Source organism: Geotrypetes seraphini, chromosome 4, assembly GCF_902459505.1.
Source record: "Geotrypetes seraphini chromosome 4, aGeoSer1.1, whole genome shotgun sequence".
Classification (NCBI taxonomy): domain Eukaryota; kingdom Metazoa; phylum Chordata; class Amphibia; order Gymnophiona; family Dermophiidae; genus Geotrypetes; species Geotrypetes seraphini.
In genome coordinates, this window is record NC_047087.1 from 48,736,996 (window position 1) to 48,753,041 (window position 16,046).

General features: G+C 43.0%; 1 protein-coding gene across 3 annotated transcripts in view; it reads right to left on the reverse strand.

Annotated features, from left to right (window-relative positions):
* Positions 1-437: 437 nt before the first annotated feature.
* The window catches only part of MYLK3 (myosin light chain kinase 3), a 138,246-nt gene continuing 122,637 nt past the window's right edge, over positions 438-16,046 (reverse strand). For all 3 annotated transcript variants that reach the window (XM_033943550.1, XM_033943548.1, XM_033943549.1), the window contains 4 exons: positions 14,730-14,858; positions 11,185-11,337; positions 5,342-5,474; positions 438-1,768 (listed from right to left, as the gene is read on the reverse strand). In XM_033943550.1, coding sequence (XP_033799441.1) covers positions 1,694-1,768; positions 5,342-5,474; positions 11,185-11,337; positions 14,730-14,858 — 490 coding nt within the window. In that variant the 3' untranslated portion in view covers positions 438-1,693. The remainder of the gene's footprint in view (positions 1,769-5,341; positions 5,475-11,184; positions 11,338-14,729; positions 14,859-16,046) is intronic.

The window sequence follows — 16,046 nt, forward strand, 5'->3', positions numbered from 1 at the left end:
AAACGTAATAACAACTTTATAAATCTGCCTCCAGAACATCAGCACCTGGCAGCCTGGCATAGGAAAGCCTAATAGAGCTGCACAGAGGTGGCTTAAGTGGTCTTGGGGGTGGGCTAGTGAAACATGGAGAGGAAGACCCAGGCCCATAAGCCACTCCAATCACTGCATTCATGGAGAAACATGTGCACCCCCCCAAAAACAAAACAAGAACAACACCCTAAACCGTTTTGTACTGCCATATAAGTGGCTCCTGCAGCCATAAGGGCTATTGGGGTGGTAGATATGTGGGTCTAGCAGATTCTGGCGGTGTTTTGGGGGGCTCACCATGGCCTATAAGGGAACTGTTGTGAGATGTTTATGTGGCATCCTTTTTGTGAAGTTAACAGCAGTGCCCTGTAAGATGCCCCACTACTCTGTTGCCATGTCTGGGTGTCCAGTCCTTTACTTTTCTGGCCCCTCCCATGCCCAAAAGGTCTTTTTCTAAGCGTTTTTGAGTTGGATGAATTTATGGTCGAAAATGGGGTATAAACATGAACAACTTAGCGGTCTGGACGATCAAATGGTTAGACGTATAGTTGGATGATTTTTAGGAAAAAAAAATGCTGGACGTATTTTTTGAAAATGGACCTTTTCCCGTGTCCAACTTTGGACAACTTGTGAGTTAGGCCAAAATGGACTTAGACGTTTCTTTTGATTATGCCCCTTCACACATATGCACGATACAGATTTGCATGCAGTGCTTTCATAGCCCATATGTGTATTCATTGCAGACATGTATGAAAAGAAAAAACTAAATGAAGATATCCTAAGATATCTAAGAAAACTATATTGAATATGTACCGGTATTTAGCTTAGTTTATTTATCTTGATATGCCATCTTTCAAAACCAGAATCAAAGTGGTTGACGATATTAAAAATGCAAGCATTTGAAAGGAACTCCAACAAATGGATAGGACAGTAATAAGCCAGAAATATGGAGGCAAGATAGAGAGTAGAGATAGGGAGGGGAGTGTAAAGAAACCACCACACTGTCACATCCCCCTACCCGGCTTAAAGAAAATAAAGGCCAAATTGAAAAGGCATATTTTGAGTAGAACCTTAGGGCTCCTTTTACGAAGATGCGCTACGGGTTTTACCGCAAGCACCGGATTAGCATGCGCTATAGCGCGCGCTAGCCAAAAATCTACCACCTGCTCAAAAGGAGGTGGTAGAGGTTAGCGCAAGCGGAATTTTAGCACGTGCTATTCCACGCGTTAAGGCCCTAGTGCGCCTTTGTAAAAGGAGCCCTTAAATTTGGACTAATTGGGTTCTGAATGGAGGGGCATATACAACTCTTACATCTAAATCAAATTCTTAAGATTCCCAGTTTAAGAACATTGCCTTAAACATACATACGTGATACATGTCTTTTATTTGACCTGCTTAAAATCCATAGCTCATATTTCATTAAATAAATTATATACTAGAAGTCACTCACAGAAGAGCATCTATTTTGCCAGGTACCTGTTGATCTCAACAACCATTTCCAGAATCGTTAGACAACTGTGGCTAGTACACTAAGATTAACCATGCCAGGCGCAACAAAAAATTGTGATCTGAAATGTAATTTAGTAAGAAACTGAATTGTTGTTCAAAAGACAGGTCTCCAGAAGGTTTAAAGTCCAGCTTTTCAGTATTATCTCTAGCTTTGGGTCTATGCTGAATTCACAGGCCCTGTGTGCTGAAGCTTCCTCAGCCGGTAGGCAGCTGTCACTGCATAGAAGTGTTTCTGTGAAACCAAAGGAAAGAACTAAAATTAGGTTTTTCACTGCTAGGGGGATGAGAAGGAAGAAAAGAGAAGTGAGCAGACAAATATAGTAAAATTAAATAAGCCAGGCCAAGAGATTTACCTATCTACCTATTAGAATGTACAATGAACATTTCTGTAAAAAATAAATGAAAAACAATTCATTGTTTCAAATCCTGAACAGTGGAATAGCCAATGCAGTGACCCACCCAGTCTAGTGGCCCATGAGACCCCATAACATCTCACTCCCCTCTCTCCCTATTTTCCATTCACAGCCCAGCCCCTGTCCATCTGTTTTGGAGCCCCACCCTCAGTTTACCTCATAGGAATCACTATTGGTGAAATCATTAGGCAACCTGCACCAGCTTTACAGCTTTCCTCTACCGCATTCCTGCCCATGAAAAAACAGGAATGTACCGACTAAATGTATCTTTATGGTAACCCACCTGTATCCCTTACACTGACAAAATGTACCTTGATAGTAAACCACTTGTATTGTAACCCACTTGCATCCCATGTACTGACAAAATATATCTTTACTGTAACCCACTTGCATCCCATGTACTGACAAAATATATCTTTAATGTAAACCACTTGCATCCCATGTACTGACTAAATGTATCTTTATTGTAAACCGCTTCTATCCCATGTACTGTCAAATGTATCTTTATTGTAAACCGCTTCGAACTTCACGGTATAGCGGTATATAAGAAATAAATTATTATTTATTAAAATTATTATCATTGAGGGCAGAAACGTGGTAGAGAAGCCAGCACAGGTTGTCTATAGGAATTGTCACTAGCGGCATCTCTGTGGTACACTTTAGGGGAGGTCTTAGAAAGAAAGAGGCCTTAGAAAGAGATGGACAGATGCTAGAGTCCACAGGATGCTAAAGGCACAGATGCTGATTTGAGGCAGAGAACAGAGGGAAAGAAATAGGGGGTTGAGGGAATGGAAGGGAAGAGAGAGGAAGTGATGGATGTATGGGTGGAGGGGAAGTTTTTAAAAACTGCTTGTATGTACAGGGATGGGAGTGAGAAGGGTCCACCTAGGTTAAATCTGGGCTGCCCCCAAAATTGCAGGTCTGGCTACACCTCTAAGCCAATGGCCAATTTTGAGTCTGCCTGAGTCCAAATTGGGTGGGCATGAAATTCTCTCCCCGCTTCCCCCACCAGTGATCCAGCTTCTCTCCTATCTCTCAAATATCTTTCCAGTGACGTAGCGGGAGGCCTGGCGCCCTGGATGGTGGCGGCTCTCTCTCCCCTGCCCCCCCCTGCCACGCAAGCCCACACCCCTTCCCCATACCTTTTTAACTTCAGAGAAAGCGCCGAAGCCAACGTGGGCAGCAAGTTCGTCACAGCTCACACCGAAGTTAAAAAGGTACGGAGAAAGGGCACGGGGATGCGTGCGGCAGGGGGAGGAGTGGGAAAGGGGCTGGAGAAGAGGAGGGGTTCCGATGCCCCAAGGAAGACCGCACCTGGGGCGGACCACCCCCTCATACACCCCCTTACTACGCCATCGCACCTTTCTCCTCTCCCCCCACCCCATGTACCTTTTAAAACTTCCCTTCTGGAGGTTGTCATCAGTGAGTAGCAATTCATACACACTGTTTACGGCCAGCCCCAGAACCTTCCCCAGACATGCCAAGTCAAACACATTCAGGCCCCTTCTCCAGCTTACACGCTTAAAGGGCACAACCTCACACATTAGCTCCCAATTAGGGTTGCCAAACGGATGGTTTTATGCTGTTCTAGGCTCCCTAGCTCCACGGTCCAGCAAGTCTTCCTCCCTCCCCTCCCTTGGGTCCAGCAGCTCTCCCTCTTCCTCCCCTCCCTTCTGGCTCCAGCAGCATCTCTTCCTCCCTCTCCTCTCCTCAAAACCCAGCAAGTCACAGACAATGCTAAAGACACGCTGCTGTTTCTGACTGCCCTGGTCCTTCTCTCTGTTTGGTCTTGCCTTTTTTGATGCAACTTTTTATGTGTGGGACCAAACAGAGAGAAGGACCGAAGCAGCCAGAACCAGCAGCACATCTTTAGCACTGCCCATGACTCACTAGTTTTTGAAGATGTGGGCAGATGACATACCAGCAGTGGAGAAGAAGGGAAGAGAAGAGCTGCCAGACTCACAGGATGGGAGGGGGAGAGAGGAAAATATGTTAGACCAATTGTTGGAGGGAGGGAGAGAGAGAGAGAGAGAAAGACGCCAGATCCACTGGGGAGGGGGGATAAGATATTAGGCCATACTGTGAGGGTGGAAGAAGAGGGGAGAGATGCTAGATTCTGGGGTGGGGGAAGTAGAGGGAATTGAGTGAGAAACCAGACTGTAGAGGGGGAGAGATTCCGGACCCATAGTGTGGGAAGTGGGGAGTGGAGGAAAAAGAGAGAGACCAAGTGAGAGATGCTGGATCAAAGGAGGGAGGGAGGAAGAGAAAAAGATGCTGGACTGCAAGGTGGGCAGGGGAGAGAGAGGGAGAGATGTTAGCTCCGTGATGTGGGTGCCATTGGATGGAAGGAAAAAGGGGATATGCTGGACAAGGGACAGAACAAGTACACAGAAAAAAGATGTTGGGCATGGAGGGAGCTTAGGGACAGGGACACAGAAGTGTAATGCTGGACTTGAGGGAGGAGGGGCAGGGACAGGAACACTGAGAAGGCAGATGAAAAACATGAGAAGAGAAAGGGACATAAAAGAGAGTTGCTGGATAGGACTGATAAGGGACACAGAGGGAAGATGGGTTGTGGACATCAAAAGAAGTGCCAGAGGAGACACTGGTAAGATAGTTAAGAGAAGACAAAGGAAAGCAGAAACCAGAGACTGGGAACAGCTCCTACCTGCTGCTTCCCCCAGCCTCAGCTCTCCCTCTGATGTCACTTCCTGGTACAGCAACCAGGAAGTGATGTCAGAGGGAGACCTGAGACTGGCGCAGGCAGCAAGATGAAGATGCTGCTCACACTGGGGAAGTTAAAGAGATATGGGAGAAGGGAAGGGGTGCATGCACATGGCGGAGGAGGCAGCAAAGGAGTGGAGGGGCGGGGGGGGCACCACCACTCCGGCATCTCCCACCCTCGCTACTCCACTGACTATATGTATAGATCAGAGGTTCTCAACCCAGTTCTCAGGACACACCTAGTCAGTTAGGTTTTCAGGATACCCACAATGAATATGCATGAGATAGATATATGCACCCAATGGAGGTAGTGCATACAAATTTATCTCATACATATTCATTGTGGGTATCCTGAAAACCTGACTGGCTGGGTGTGTCTTGAGGACTGGGTTGAGAACGTCTGGTATAGATATCTGCAGAGATAAACACTGTGGCTGGTGTTCAAAAATGAGGCTCACCACTGCTATTGAATATTCTAATCTAATCTAATCTTTGGTTTATATACCAGGTCATCTCCCAGTGGAGCTCGACTCGGTTCACATATAATTAAGACTAGAGTACATAGCAGAAAATATTGACCAAATACAATTGCAGTTAGCAAATTATAAGTAAGAATAGCTGAAAATACACACAGCACGTGCACAGATGGATTGTTCACAACCACTAACCTTCCATTTTCTCTGGGCCAGGTAACTCTGCAGCAGTACCTGAGACTTGAGGCGCATCCTGAATTTCTTAGCTTTTGCAGGCAAGTCATTTAACCACTTGTGCTTCAAACACTGTGCCGCACTTATCCTGCAGCTGAGAGGGGAAAGAAAAGGTTAGTGGAAATTGTTGGTGACTCTCCTCAGATTCCATTTGTAGCTTACAGGAGATGGTATGCCATTGTGCCTGCAGTACCCTTTTGGAAGCCCTTTCCTTTAAAAAAGAAAGTTCAGAAAAGGAAATGCCTTTTAGTGCTATAGAAATAATAAATAGTAGTAGTAGTAGTTTTCAAAAAGAATGATGACACCTGATTGTTGGAAGCAGAAGTCCCTGAGGAAGTGGTCTTCCATTATACACCGTCAAGTGCAAATAAATTAATTGATCTATAGTGAATATATATGAGAAAGCTATGCATGCAGATTTCCCTTTTGCATATTCATTACAGAAAACCTGAAAAATCAATGAGTTGGTAGCCCTTGATAACCAGAGTTGTAGACTCCTGGTTTAGAAGGAGATGTTCAATATGCATTGAGTTGAACAAGTGTGGGTTGAGGGAGAGAAGAGGGAAGATGTTCTGTGAAACTGCTGGGTTCTGACAGGAATTTCCAGTTTGGAGATGACAACGAATTGTGAGTACTAAAGTAATCTCCAGTTCCTACAGAATAATATAAGAAAAATAGATACTCATGGCGATTTAGCAAAGAAAGGGGAGAATCTATGGGTAAATAAAAAATGGGATCCATGAACTCAGGAAAGATAGCAGAAGCCATACGTTTCTCAATCCTCACACTCTTCTAAGATAGAATAAATGACGTGATGAGGTAAACATATCATTTCTATTTGATACTGCAGATTTTAAGCCAAATGCTAAGAACAGAAAGGGCAATTCTATAAGGCATGCCTAAATTAAGGTGCCAATTGTGTGCCAATGTTTACAAGAATAATAGCACTTGATGCATGGGATTGATGCCCTAAAATGGTAAATACGCACATAAGTATTATTATTATTATTATTCTTTATTCTTATATACCGCCATACCCAGAGAGTTCTAGGCGGTTTACATCAATTAGCAAATGATCTGCATTGAATAGCAGATTTACAACAAAATTAGAAGTAGGTTTACAAAATTAGAAGCAGATTTACAGCATAATTAGAAGTATTTTTAACAGTATTTTTAACAGCAAATTGCAGGCTGAATTACGATAAATTACAGTGATTTGCCGCAGTCAGCCGTGAAATTACAGCGATTCTTAACTGTCTGCAAAGAGTGCAGGTTTACAACAATATTACAGAAATTGCAGGTTTGATCTAGCTAGGTAGGGGAGGTAGAGAGTGGGGGAGGGAGGGACTGGTGAAGGCGGAAGGGGGCAGGGGTGGGGTAAGTGTCATGTGAGGTGAATGGATTATTAAGGGTCGTGTTTGCTGAAAAGGTACGTTTTTAGTAGTTTTCTGAATGATAGGTAAGTGGGGGCCTCGAGTATCATCTGTGCTAGCCATGGGTTCGACTTGGCTGCTTGGAAGGCAAAAGTTCTATCAAGGAATCTTTTGAGAGGACAGTGTTTAGGCGAAGGGAAGGCGAACAATTGAGTTCTCCGTGATGTCCTGTTGCTGCAGTAAAGGTTAAAGTAAAGTAAAGGTTAAAGTAAAGTAAAGTAAAGTAAAGTAAAGTAGTAGCCCCCAAATTCTGTATATGGTGCCATAAGTTGCACACACAACTTGGTGCACACAGCTGATTTGCGCAGACAACTTAATTGTTTAACAAGCCAATTGGTGGCAATAATTGTCTCAACACCTAATAATTGTCTTAACACCTAATAATTCTTCTCAACAACCTATGGACGGTATATTTATCTTCTAACCATTTTGCACCTTGTAATTCACTGACCACTCAATGTTCCCTTATCTTTTCACTCTGTAATTCGCTGATTGTATAGTTTAACTTATTGTGAACCTTGTAATTCACTGTCCTTGTAACTCACCTTGTAATTTCACTGACTGTTCAATTTTCTCTTATCTACCTATACTCTGTAATTCGCTGTTTGTACAGCTTTTTTCTCATTGTGAACCACCTAGAAGTCGCAAGATTATGGCGGTATAGAAAAATAAAGTTATTATTAATAATGTATGCTAATTGGCACAAATTAGAAGTTACATGCACATGTTGATAGGCGCATTGAAGGAGAAGACAGAGACCAACAGGAGTCTATGGCACTGCAAACTGAAGTGATATGGGTAGAAGAGATGGGTTACACTGGTTATTCTAATCTGCTGTCATGTTTTGTGTTTGTTTCTGTATTATTTCTACAGGTAAATGCTGACATTCTCCAACCTAGCTGCTCTAAATCCAATTAGAACCCTGTAATGCAAGTTGATACATCTCCATTTATCAGAAGACAAAATGTTAGTATTGTACACACACACACACACCCTTTTACAAAACCACAAAAACGGTTTTTAGCATAGGCCAGCGTGCTGAATACTCTGCACTGCTCCTGACGCTCATAGAGTTGCTATGAGTATCGGTATCAGCGCAGAGCATTTAGTGCGTCAGCCTGCCCTAAAAAACGCTTGTGTGGTTTTGTAAAAAGGGGGGGTTAGTTACTTAGGGTTAGTAAAAAGGGGGGGTGTTAGTTACTGATTCTATAAACGATGCTTAGCAGTGTCTACATTGTAGGTTCAACTCGATGCGGTTGTCAATCAACTACTAGGCATTATTTATAGAATCCTGCCTAGTGGCGCCAGTATATTGGGCCTGCTTTTACCAGGTCTAATTTACTGGTACGTAACTTGGACACCTAGTAATATCTAAGTCAACCACGCCTACTCTACTACTACTATTACCACTACGACTATTCTTAATTACTAGTTTTTTAGCCCGTTACATTAACGGATGCTAGAATAGATGTGTAGACTTAGACATTTCTTTCTTTCTTTCTGTATGTCTGTCTTTCTTTCTCTCTCCCTGCCCCTTTCTTTCTTTATGTCTGTTTTTATTTCTCTCTCTCCCTGGCCCTCTCTCTGTCTGTCTTTCCTGTCCGCTATCTGTCTGTCTGTATTTAATTCTTTCTTTCTATCCCCCCTGTCCAGTAGGAGCCCTTCCTTCCTCCCTCTGTCCAGCAGTAGCCCTTCTCCCTTCCTTTTACCTCCTCCCTGTGCAACAGCAGCATTTCTATTCCCTCTTCCCCCCCCCCCCCCATTCCCTGGTCTTCCTTCTCCCTCATTCCCTCTGTCTCTCCAAAAGGGTGCTGCTGCTACAACATGATATGAAGAGGGATACTAAACTTAGGGAGAAGCAAGAATGATCTTGGGGGGGATTAAGCTGGAAGGGAGTTGGGGGAAATAGGTAAAAGCCAGGAAATCCAGAGAATCTAGCTTTTAACTAGTCTGCCATGTCCTTGAATTCTTTCCTCTGCTGCCTTGGTTAGGCTGTGCTCTGCCCTGACCAGGCCAGATCTTCTGCTTTGCTGCCTTCCCTCAGAAGATGGGGATTCTTTTTCTTCACAGTAAAGTTGGATCTGAAGTTCTTCTCTGGATCCAACTTTGTTATGAATCAGTCTGCCTATGACTGTCCAGAGGTAGACCAACGACAGGATCAGGAAGATACCTCCAGATTCAACTTTTATATGAAAAAAACCCCAACATTTTAAAATAAAGAGAAAAAAAGAAATCAAGTATAAGTAAATAAGCAAGCAAACAGATAAATAAATAAATGTAAACATGGACAGTGGTAGGGATGGGCAAGGCAGGGGGTGGGACCAGAAGGCCCACTGTACTTGTGTGCTTAGGACCCACTGAAGAATTAATTCTGCCCTAAAACCATGGCATGAGATCAGAGCACCAAGGGAATAAGTGTAGATAAAAAAAGGAAGAGGTTCCAAGACAGAGCCCTAGGGTACACCAACCGATAGCAGGATTACTGCAGAGGGAAATCCACCAGAGAGTACACTAAAAGTGCGATGGGAAAGATAAGAAGAAAGCCAAGAAATAACAGAGCCCTGAAACCCAAGTCAGGACAGCATACTGACGAGTAGGTGGTGATCAACAGTGTCAAAAGCAGCAAAGAGATCAAGAAAGATGAGAATAGAATAGAGGCCTATGGATCTGGCCAAGAGCAAGTCATTGGAAACTTTAGTGAGAGCGGTTTCTGTAGAGTGAAGAGGGCAAAAGCCCAGGTGAAGCAGATCAAGAATAGCTCGAGATGAAAGAAAATCAAGACAACAGCAGTGAAAGGTGCATTATGTAGCTTGGATAAAAAAAGGGAAGGGGGAAATGGGGTGATAGTTGGAAGAGTGGGTAGGGTCCACTGAAGGCTTTTTATGGAGTAGTATCACTATCACATGTTTGAAGACATCAGACAGTTGCAGTAGAAAGTGAAAGATTGAGGATATGGCAGATAGGTGGGTTGACAGGAGAGATAGCTCTAAGTAGATGGGCGGGGACAGGGTCAGAGGAACAAGTAGTGAATTTGGAGGTGGAAAGAAAATGTGCAGTTTCCTCTTCAGTGATTTCAAAAAAGGAAGAAAGAATGTCAGCGGATGAAGGGAAGTTGACAGAATGCACTGGGTAAGCCAGTTGAGAACTCAAGGCTAATCTTACGAACCTTGCATGGAAGTGCTTGGCCATAGTCTTGGAAGAGAGTGAAAGGGAGATTGGAGGCGAGGGCACTTTAAGTAGGGAGTTCAGTGTGGCAAAGATATGGCATGTGTTAGATTCAGGAGCATCAGTCAAATGGGTGTATTCCCCTATAAGCTGCTGCCCTCAACCTCAGCCTGATTAGACTAGCCCTGATTCAAAGTAGACCAGGTTCCCTCTGCACTAAGGGCGCCTTTTACAAAGCTGCAGTAGCCACACTCCCATGACAAATGCACCAAAGCCCATTCAATTCCTATGGGCTTTGGTGCATTTACCGTGGGATAATCGATATCATGGCTTTGTAAAAGGATCCCTATGTATATAAATTGTTATGTTAAATTACTGTTCTGAACTTCACTTTAAATTAAGAACATATGAATAGCCTTACTGGGTCAGACCAATGGTCCATCAAGCCCAGTAGCCCGTTCTCACAGTGGCCAATCCAGGTCACTAGTACACTGTTCTATAAAGAATATCTTTTTTGTAGAAAAATTACAGCTACAAAACTATCCTTCCCATCTCTCCAACAAGTACAGTGGAAGAAAATGTTCGAAACCACCTTCAAATATCAGCAACTTCTCATTTAGAACAAACTGCCAATGCACCTAAGACAACCCATCCACTGTCTTGAATTCTGGAAGAAACTAAAGTCATACCTCTTTTCACTATAGGTACTCTCTAACCCTCCACCCTTCCTCCTAAACTTATGCTCCTCCTAACAATGTAACTTAAGAGCTTGCTCTAAATTTTATTGTAAATCGCATTGATTTCTATCACTCTGACTTAATGGGGTGGGACAGTAGAGTGGGCAGACTTGATGGGCTATAGCCCTTTTCTGCCGTCATCTTTCTATGTATCTATCACTCTGACTTAATGGGGTGGGACAGTAGAGTGGGCAGACTTGATGGGCTATAGCCCTTTTCTGCCGTCATCTTTCTATGTTTCTATCACTCTGACTTAATGGGGTGGGACAGTAGAGTGGGCAGACTTGATGGGCTACAGCCCTTTTCTGCCGTCATCTTTCTATGTTTCTATGATTCCTTGCAGAAAATTGTGGTATATAAGATACTGTAATGTATTGCTGTATATTAGATCTCAGTTCCATAATAAGCCAAATTCCAATCTGTACCAGCAACACAGGCTCTCCAATAAAGGGAACACTCTGTATGTTACCTTTTTTCTTTTACCAGCAGTTGTGAAATAAAGTCCTTGGCTTCTTCTGAGACTTGTTCAAATGCATCTGCATCAAAATCCCAGCTGCAATTAACTATAAAATTCATTGTCTCTGTGTCATTTTCGCCTAAGAATGGAGATAAGCCGCTAAGCCTAACAAAAGAAAAAAAAAAACAAAAAACATTGTAAGCTCTTTCCAGGAAACCATAGATTTTTCATGCATATTTTTGATGTTCCTTATCACTGTATTTTCTGTTCTCTTGATGACACCATGTTGATGCATGCCAGATATTCAGATTATGATCTTGATGCAATAAGCTACACGTTAGAAAGCAGGTCTAAGCATAGTGCACAGTGTTCTAATACACACTAAAAATATTTTTTACTCCCAATACAGTAAACTGTTCCGCAAACAACTGAAAACTTGGCTTTTCACCAAATTGTAACTCTATCCTCCCCCCCTTTTTCTCCTCCCTTCTACACATAAGTTCGTGTAAACCTTTCTCTTCTTCTCTACCTATTATTTAAGTTCTTGTAAACCGTGTCGAGCTCCATACTCATGGAGATGATGCGGTATATAAACTTAAGGTTTAGATTAGATTAGAAATTACTACATTATTAAAAGCTATGGCTAAAAATAAAGACAGATGGTATGCAAACAAACTATCTCCTTCCCTCCAGTGCACGAGCAGGTCTTGACATGCACTGATAAGAAGAGAGACATTTTTTGAAATGCCAGACTTATTCCCTGACCCCCTACCTCCACCTGAAAAAAAATTCCCTGATGACCCAAGGAGGAGAACAACAAACTCCACAGGATAATATGGATACACGTACTGTCACAGTAGAGGTGACCACAGGTGCAGTTTATCCATGGTTTGATATATCCTCACACCAACTTGGTGGCATGCATTTATAGTATGTTAGTCTGATGCTGTCAGGAAGATTATACATATCACTAACTACACCCGATTCAGGCCAAAAGGCCGAAACATGGCTGTGTCAAGTCACTTTGAAAGTATTTTATTAAAAGATTTCTTTGCATCTGCGGTCACCTCCACTGTGTTTGTGTGTCTAGGGAGAAGAAGACCATGCCTCCCTGACTACTCTACAACTCCCCTTTGGCTATCTGATCCATCTGGTCCAGGGCAGCCCAGATCAGGACATCCCTGGCCCTCATGCCTGAGACAGGACACATCTGGATGGGGCACCTGGTTCAGAGATCTGTAACCAGAAAGCCTCTGGATCTCCCAGACCAATAATATGTACCTAGTCCACAGAGGCATCCAAAGGCATCCTCTGTGTCCTGCCACCATTTTTTTTTTTTAACTTATCAAATATATATCCCACTCCATCCAAAGATCTGGGCGGGTTACATAAAACATACATATTAATTAAACAATGCAAAATAAGTAATTAATTGTTCACTTTCGTAATACTACTAACTACAATAATCAGGACTATTTCAGGTTCATTCATAAGCTAACCACCAATCACATGCCCATATTGAACTCATGCGTAAACAGGCCATTAATCTACACTACTGTACTGTAAAATTCTTCAAACAGTACTGTCTTAAGCTCTTTCTTAAACAGAGGAAAAGATGTAATCTTACAACAGAATGTTGGTAGCTTATTCCAAAGCTTGGGACCCATTATTCTAATCATATGAAGGAAGGAGCCTTAATCAACTCTTGACTGCAGGAACAAAGTGCTCTCGGGCTTGATGTAGCTTGAGAAATGGTGCACTTACCACCTAGAACTGTTAGGACATATCGCTAAGGGTCAATATGCTAAATAAGGCATTGTCTCCCTTATTTGTGATCCATTGTTTTAAGTGGCAGACTGATTCCTAGCAGTGCATCCCAAAGCACTACAAGAGGTCAGGGGATGCCATTTTGGAAGATGGCAGTGCCAGAATCAGGAGTGAGTGGACATTACTCCTACATCCCGACTTAAAGGTGGAGAGTGTCAGACGTCCAAGGGAACTTAAGTCACTGGGGACATTTGTTGTGAGGTGGAGAGTCCAAAGGCCCACTTAGGCAACCAAAGCCATGATTGTGGGCATGGTAGGTCTGGTGGCCCACTTGGGCCTCCAGGGATCACTGTGGAACAGGGCCATCTGAGATAAACTGTTGTACTTCACCTCAGATAACCCTTTTGTTCCTGTGTTTCTTCTTTGTTCCAGTCCTAAACTAAAGTAAAGATTCAGCCCTACATGACAGATAAAAATCCAGGCTAAAATTTAACATGGATTTTTGACATTGGGAATGATTTGAAATTCAGGCTTTTGCATGTATGTTGCAATGCTGATTTTGCTACACTGAAAACGCTTAGGGCCAGATTTTATAAATGGCACCTAAGTGTGCCACTCAGCACGGATGTCAATGAACCACTAGGTGCCGCTTACAGAATCTCAATTAGCAGCACCTAGGTGGGCTTAGGCATCATTAGGCATCCTAGAGGTAGGCCTCTGTATATTAGGCCAGGTTTTACCAGACCTAATTTGCCAGCACCTAACACGAACGCCTAGTGATGCCTAAGTCAACCACGCCTATTCTCTGCCCGTAACCACGCCTACTTTTCAGGTAGACATCAGAGGGTGCTACCACTTAGGCATCGCTAGGCATTCTAAGAGTTCAGCGCTGAACTTTTAATTGCTAATTCTTTTTTTATTAGCTGAAAACTAGCGCAATATTACCATGCCAATTAAGTCAATTTTTTTTAAAAAAGTTTTGGATGGATTCCAAAGTTAGGCGTCACTAGGCATTCGCAATTAGGGCGCCCATCAGCACCTAAAGTAGGCAATCCTTTATAGAATTTGGCTCTTATTGTATTGGCACAAGAAAATCAGAAGAAATAGCTTCCTACTGTCTTTTACTATGTTATGCTATGTTACATTAGGACCTGTGTTTGCATACTTGCCCCTGTCAGACAACTTCTTAGTCATCTGCTAGAGAACTGCCAGTCATACTAATTCGATCTGTAAGAAAGTAAAAAGTAACCCTAGAACTGGGGGTAAAAGTTCTGCTTGAGAAACACTGCATGGAATTATGATGACAGAAACTACTGATGTGGCATTCTGGACCATTGTCAGAGCACCTACACTAACAAAGTGGCCGTGCACTGGAAATTTATAACTGGCGCATGACAGAGATATCTGATGCCAAGATTTCCCCCAGTGCAGCTGTACAACTTAGAGAGATCACAGCGCATAAATCTGTACAGCCAAAAATGTTATGGCATAAGTTTCCCAGTGTAATCAGGGCCTAAATATATCTTACTGTTTTAACTGATGAGGGCTTTCTTCATTGCTATTTGAATCTGGGATACCATCAATTAAAAAGGCAATAGAAATCAACCACGTTTGTGTCACTATCATGAATGCTATGCAAAGCAACTTCAGTGGCTATGACAATCACTGTAGATCCAGAGAGGTGAAAAATGAAAGTAGGCCGAGGCTATACAGTACAGAAGAGTATCATAAAACAGTGAATACCATTCTGATGAAGACTACAATATCTTAACCCACAATGACTTACTCACAGCATGTATGTGATGACGCCTACACTCCACATGTCTGTTGGGAATGAAACAAAATCGTAGTTTACCACTTCAGGAGCCAGGAATTCCGGCGTGCCAAAATTCACTTTTAGTTTCTCACGAGGCTTATACCTTCATTGGAAATAAAACAGGCATTACTGAGCAACAACCTTGTACGTACAATGCAATACAATTCAGTTCTTATATTGCGTGCACTACCTCAACAGCTCAATGCGGATAGCATGATGTAAGAAGCAGGAATGCCCAGGACAAATACAAATTTTCATACAGAAAATATCAATTTAAAATGAATACAGAACTAGCGTATTAAAATTTTGTTCGTTAAGTTTATATCCCGTCCTCCCAGAAAAATCAGAACGAGTTACACGTTAACATACATAGAGTGAACATACTAGTGGGAGTGACAGAGATGGTTCTTCATACAGATATATGGATTACAAATTTACCAACATAGAGTGAAACATACTAGTAGAGATTATAGACATGGTTATTTATACAGACACGTGGAGTACAAATTAACCAACAAATAGTCCATACGGCGTCGGAGTGAGTCGAGCTATCAAGTGGCTCCTGCTCTGTTTGGCATTTTTTTTCAATTTTTCAACTTTTTCTTAAAGAATTTACCTGCTATGCCTAAGCGCAGGGGTAAGCAGAGGAGTGTGCTTCCTGCCTCCTCTTCCACTTCACTGACTCGGCAAGCGGCAATAACATCTTATGTTGTCCCAGTTGGAGAGGGCACATCCGCAGACCGAGGAGGGCAGACCTCGGTCCTGGAAGGCGACGTTTCGCTTAGCCCCTTTGGGCCCGGAGTTCCTCCGCGTCCCGGGATGATGTCGGGGACGCCCTCAGACGCACAGGAAGCACCGGAATTGATGTCTCCGGCGGCGCTGCAGGTCTCACCCCTGACCCCAGATGGAAACCACAGCTTGCTGACTTCCTTACAGTCAGCATCGCAAACCGGAGGACCTGAAAGTCAGCGGGAAGCAGGGAAGGTGGAGATGGATCCTATGGTGGAGTCCCCCGGAATAGCTACCCCCGCTCCCCTGATTAAACCAGCGGTGATCGACATGGAGGCATTATGGAGCGCTATGGAGACTTTACATAAGGTATGCTCCCAAATTGTACTTTCTGCACAAAATACTAATAGTAAATTTAAAACTTTGGAAGAGAAACTCCAGCAACAGTCTCTTAGAATGGACAAATTGGAGAAATCTGTGGCAGATGGGAAGATTACCACTAATTTACAACTTAAGGATAAAGTTTTACTTGCTAGGAAAATTGAAAATTTGGAAAATGCTA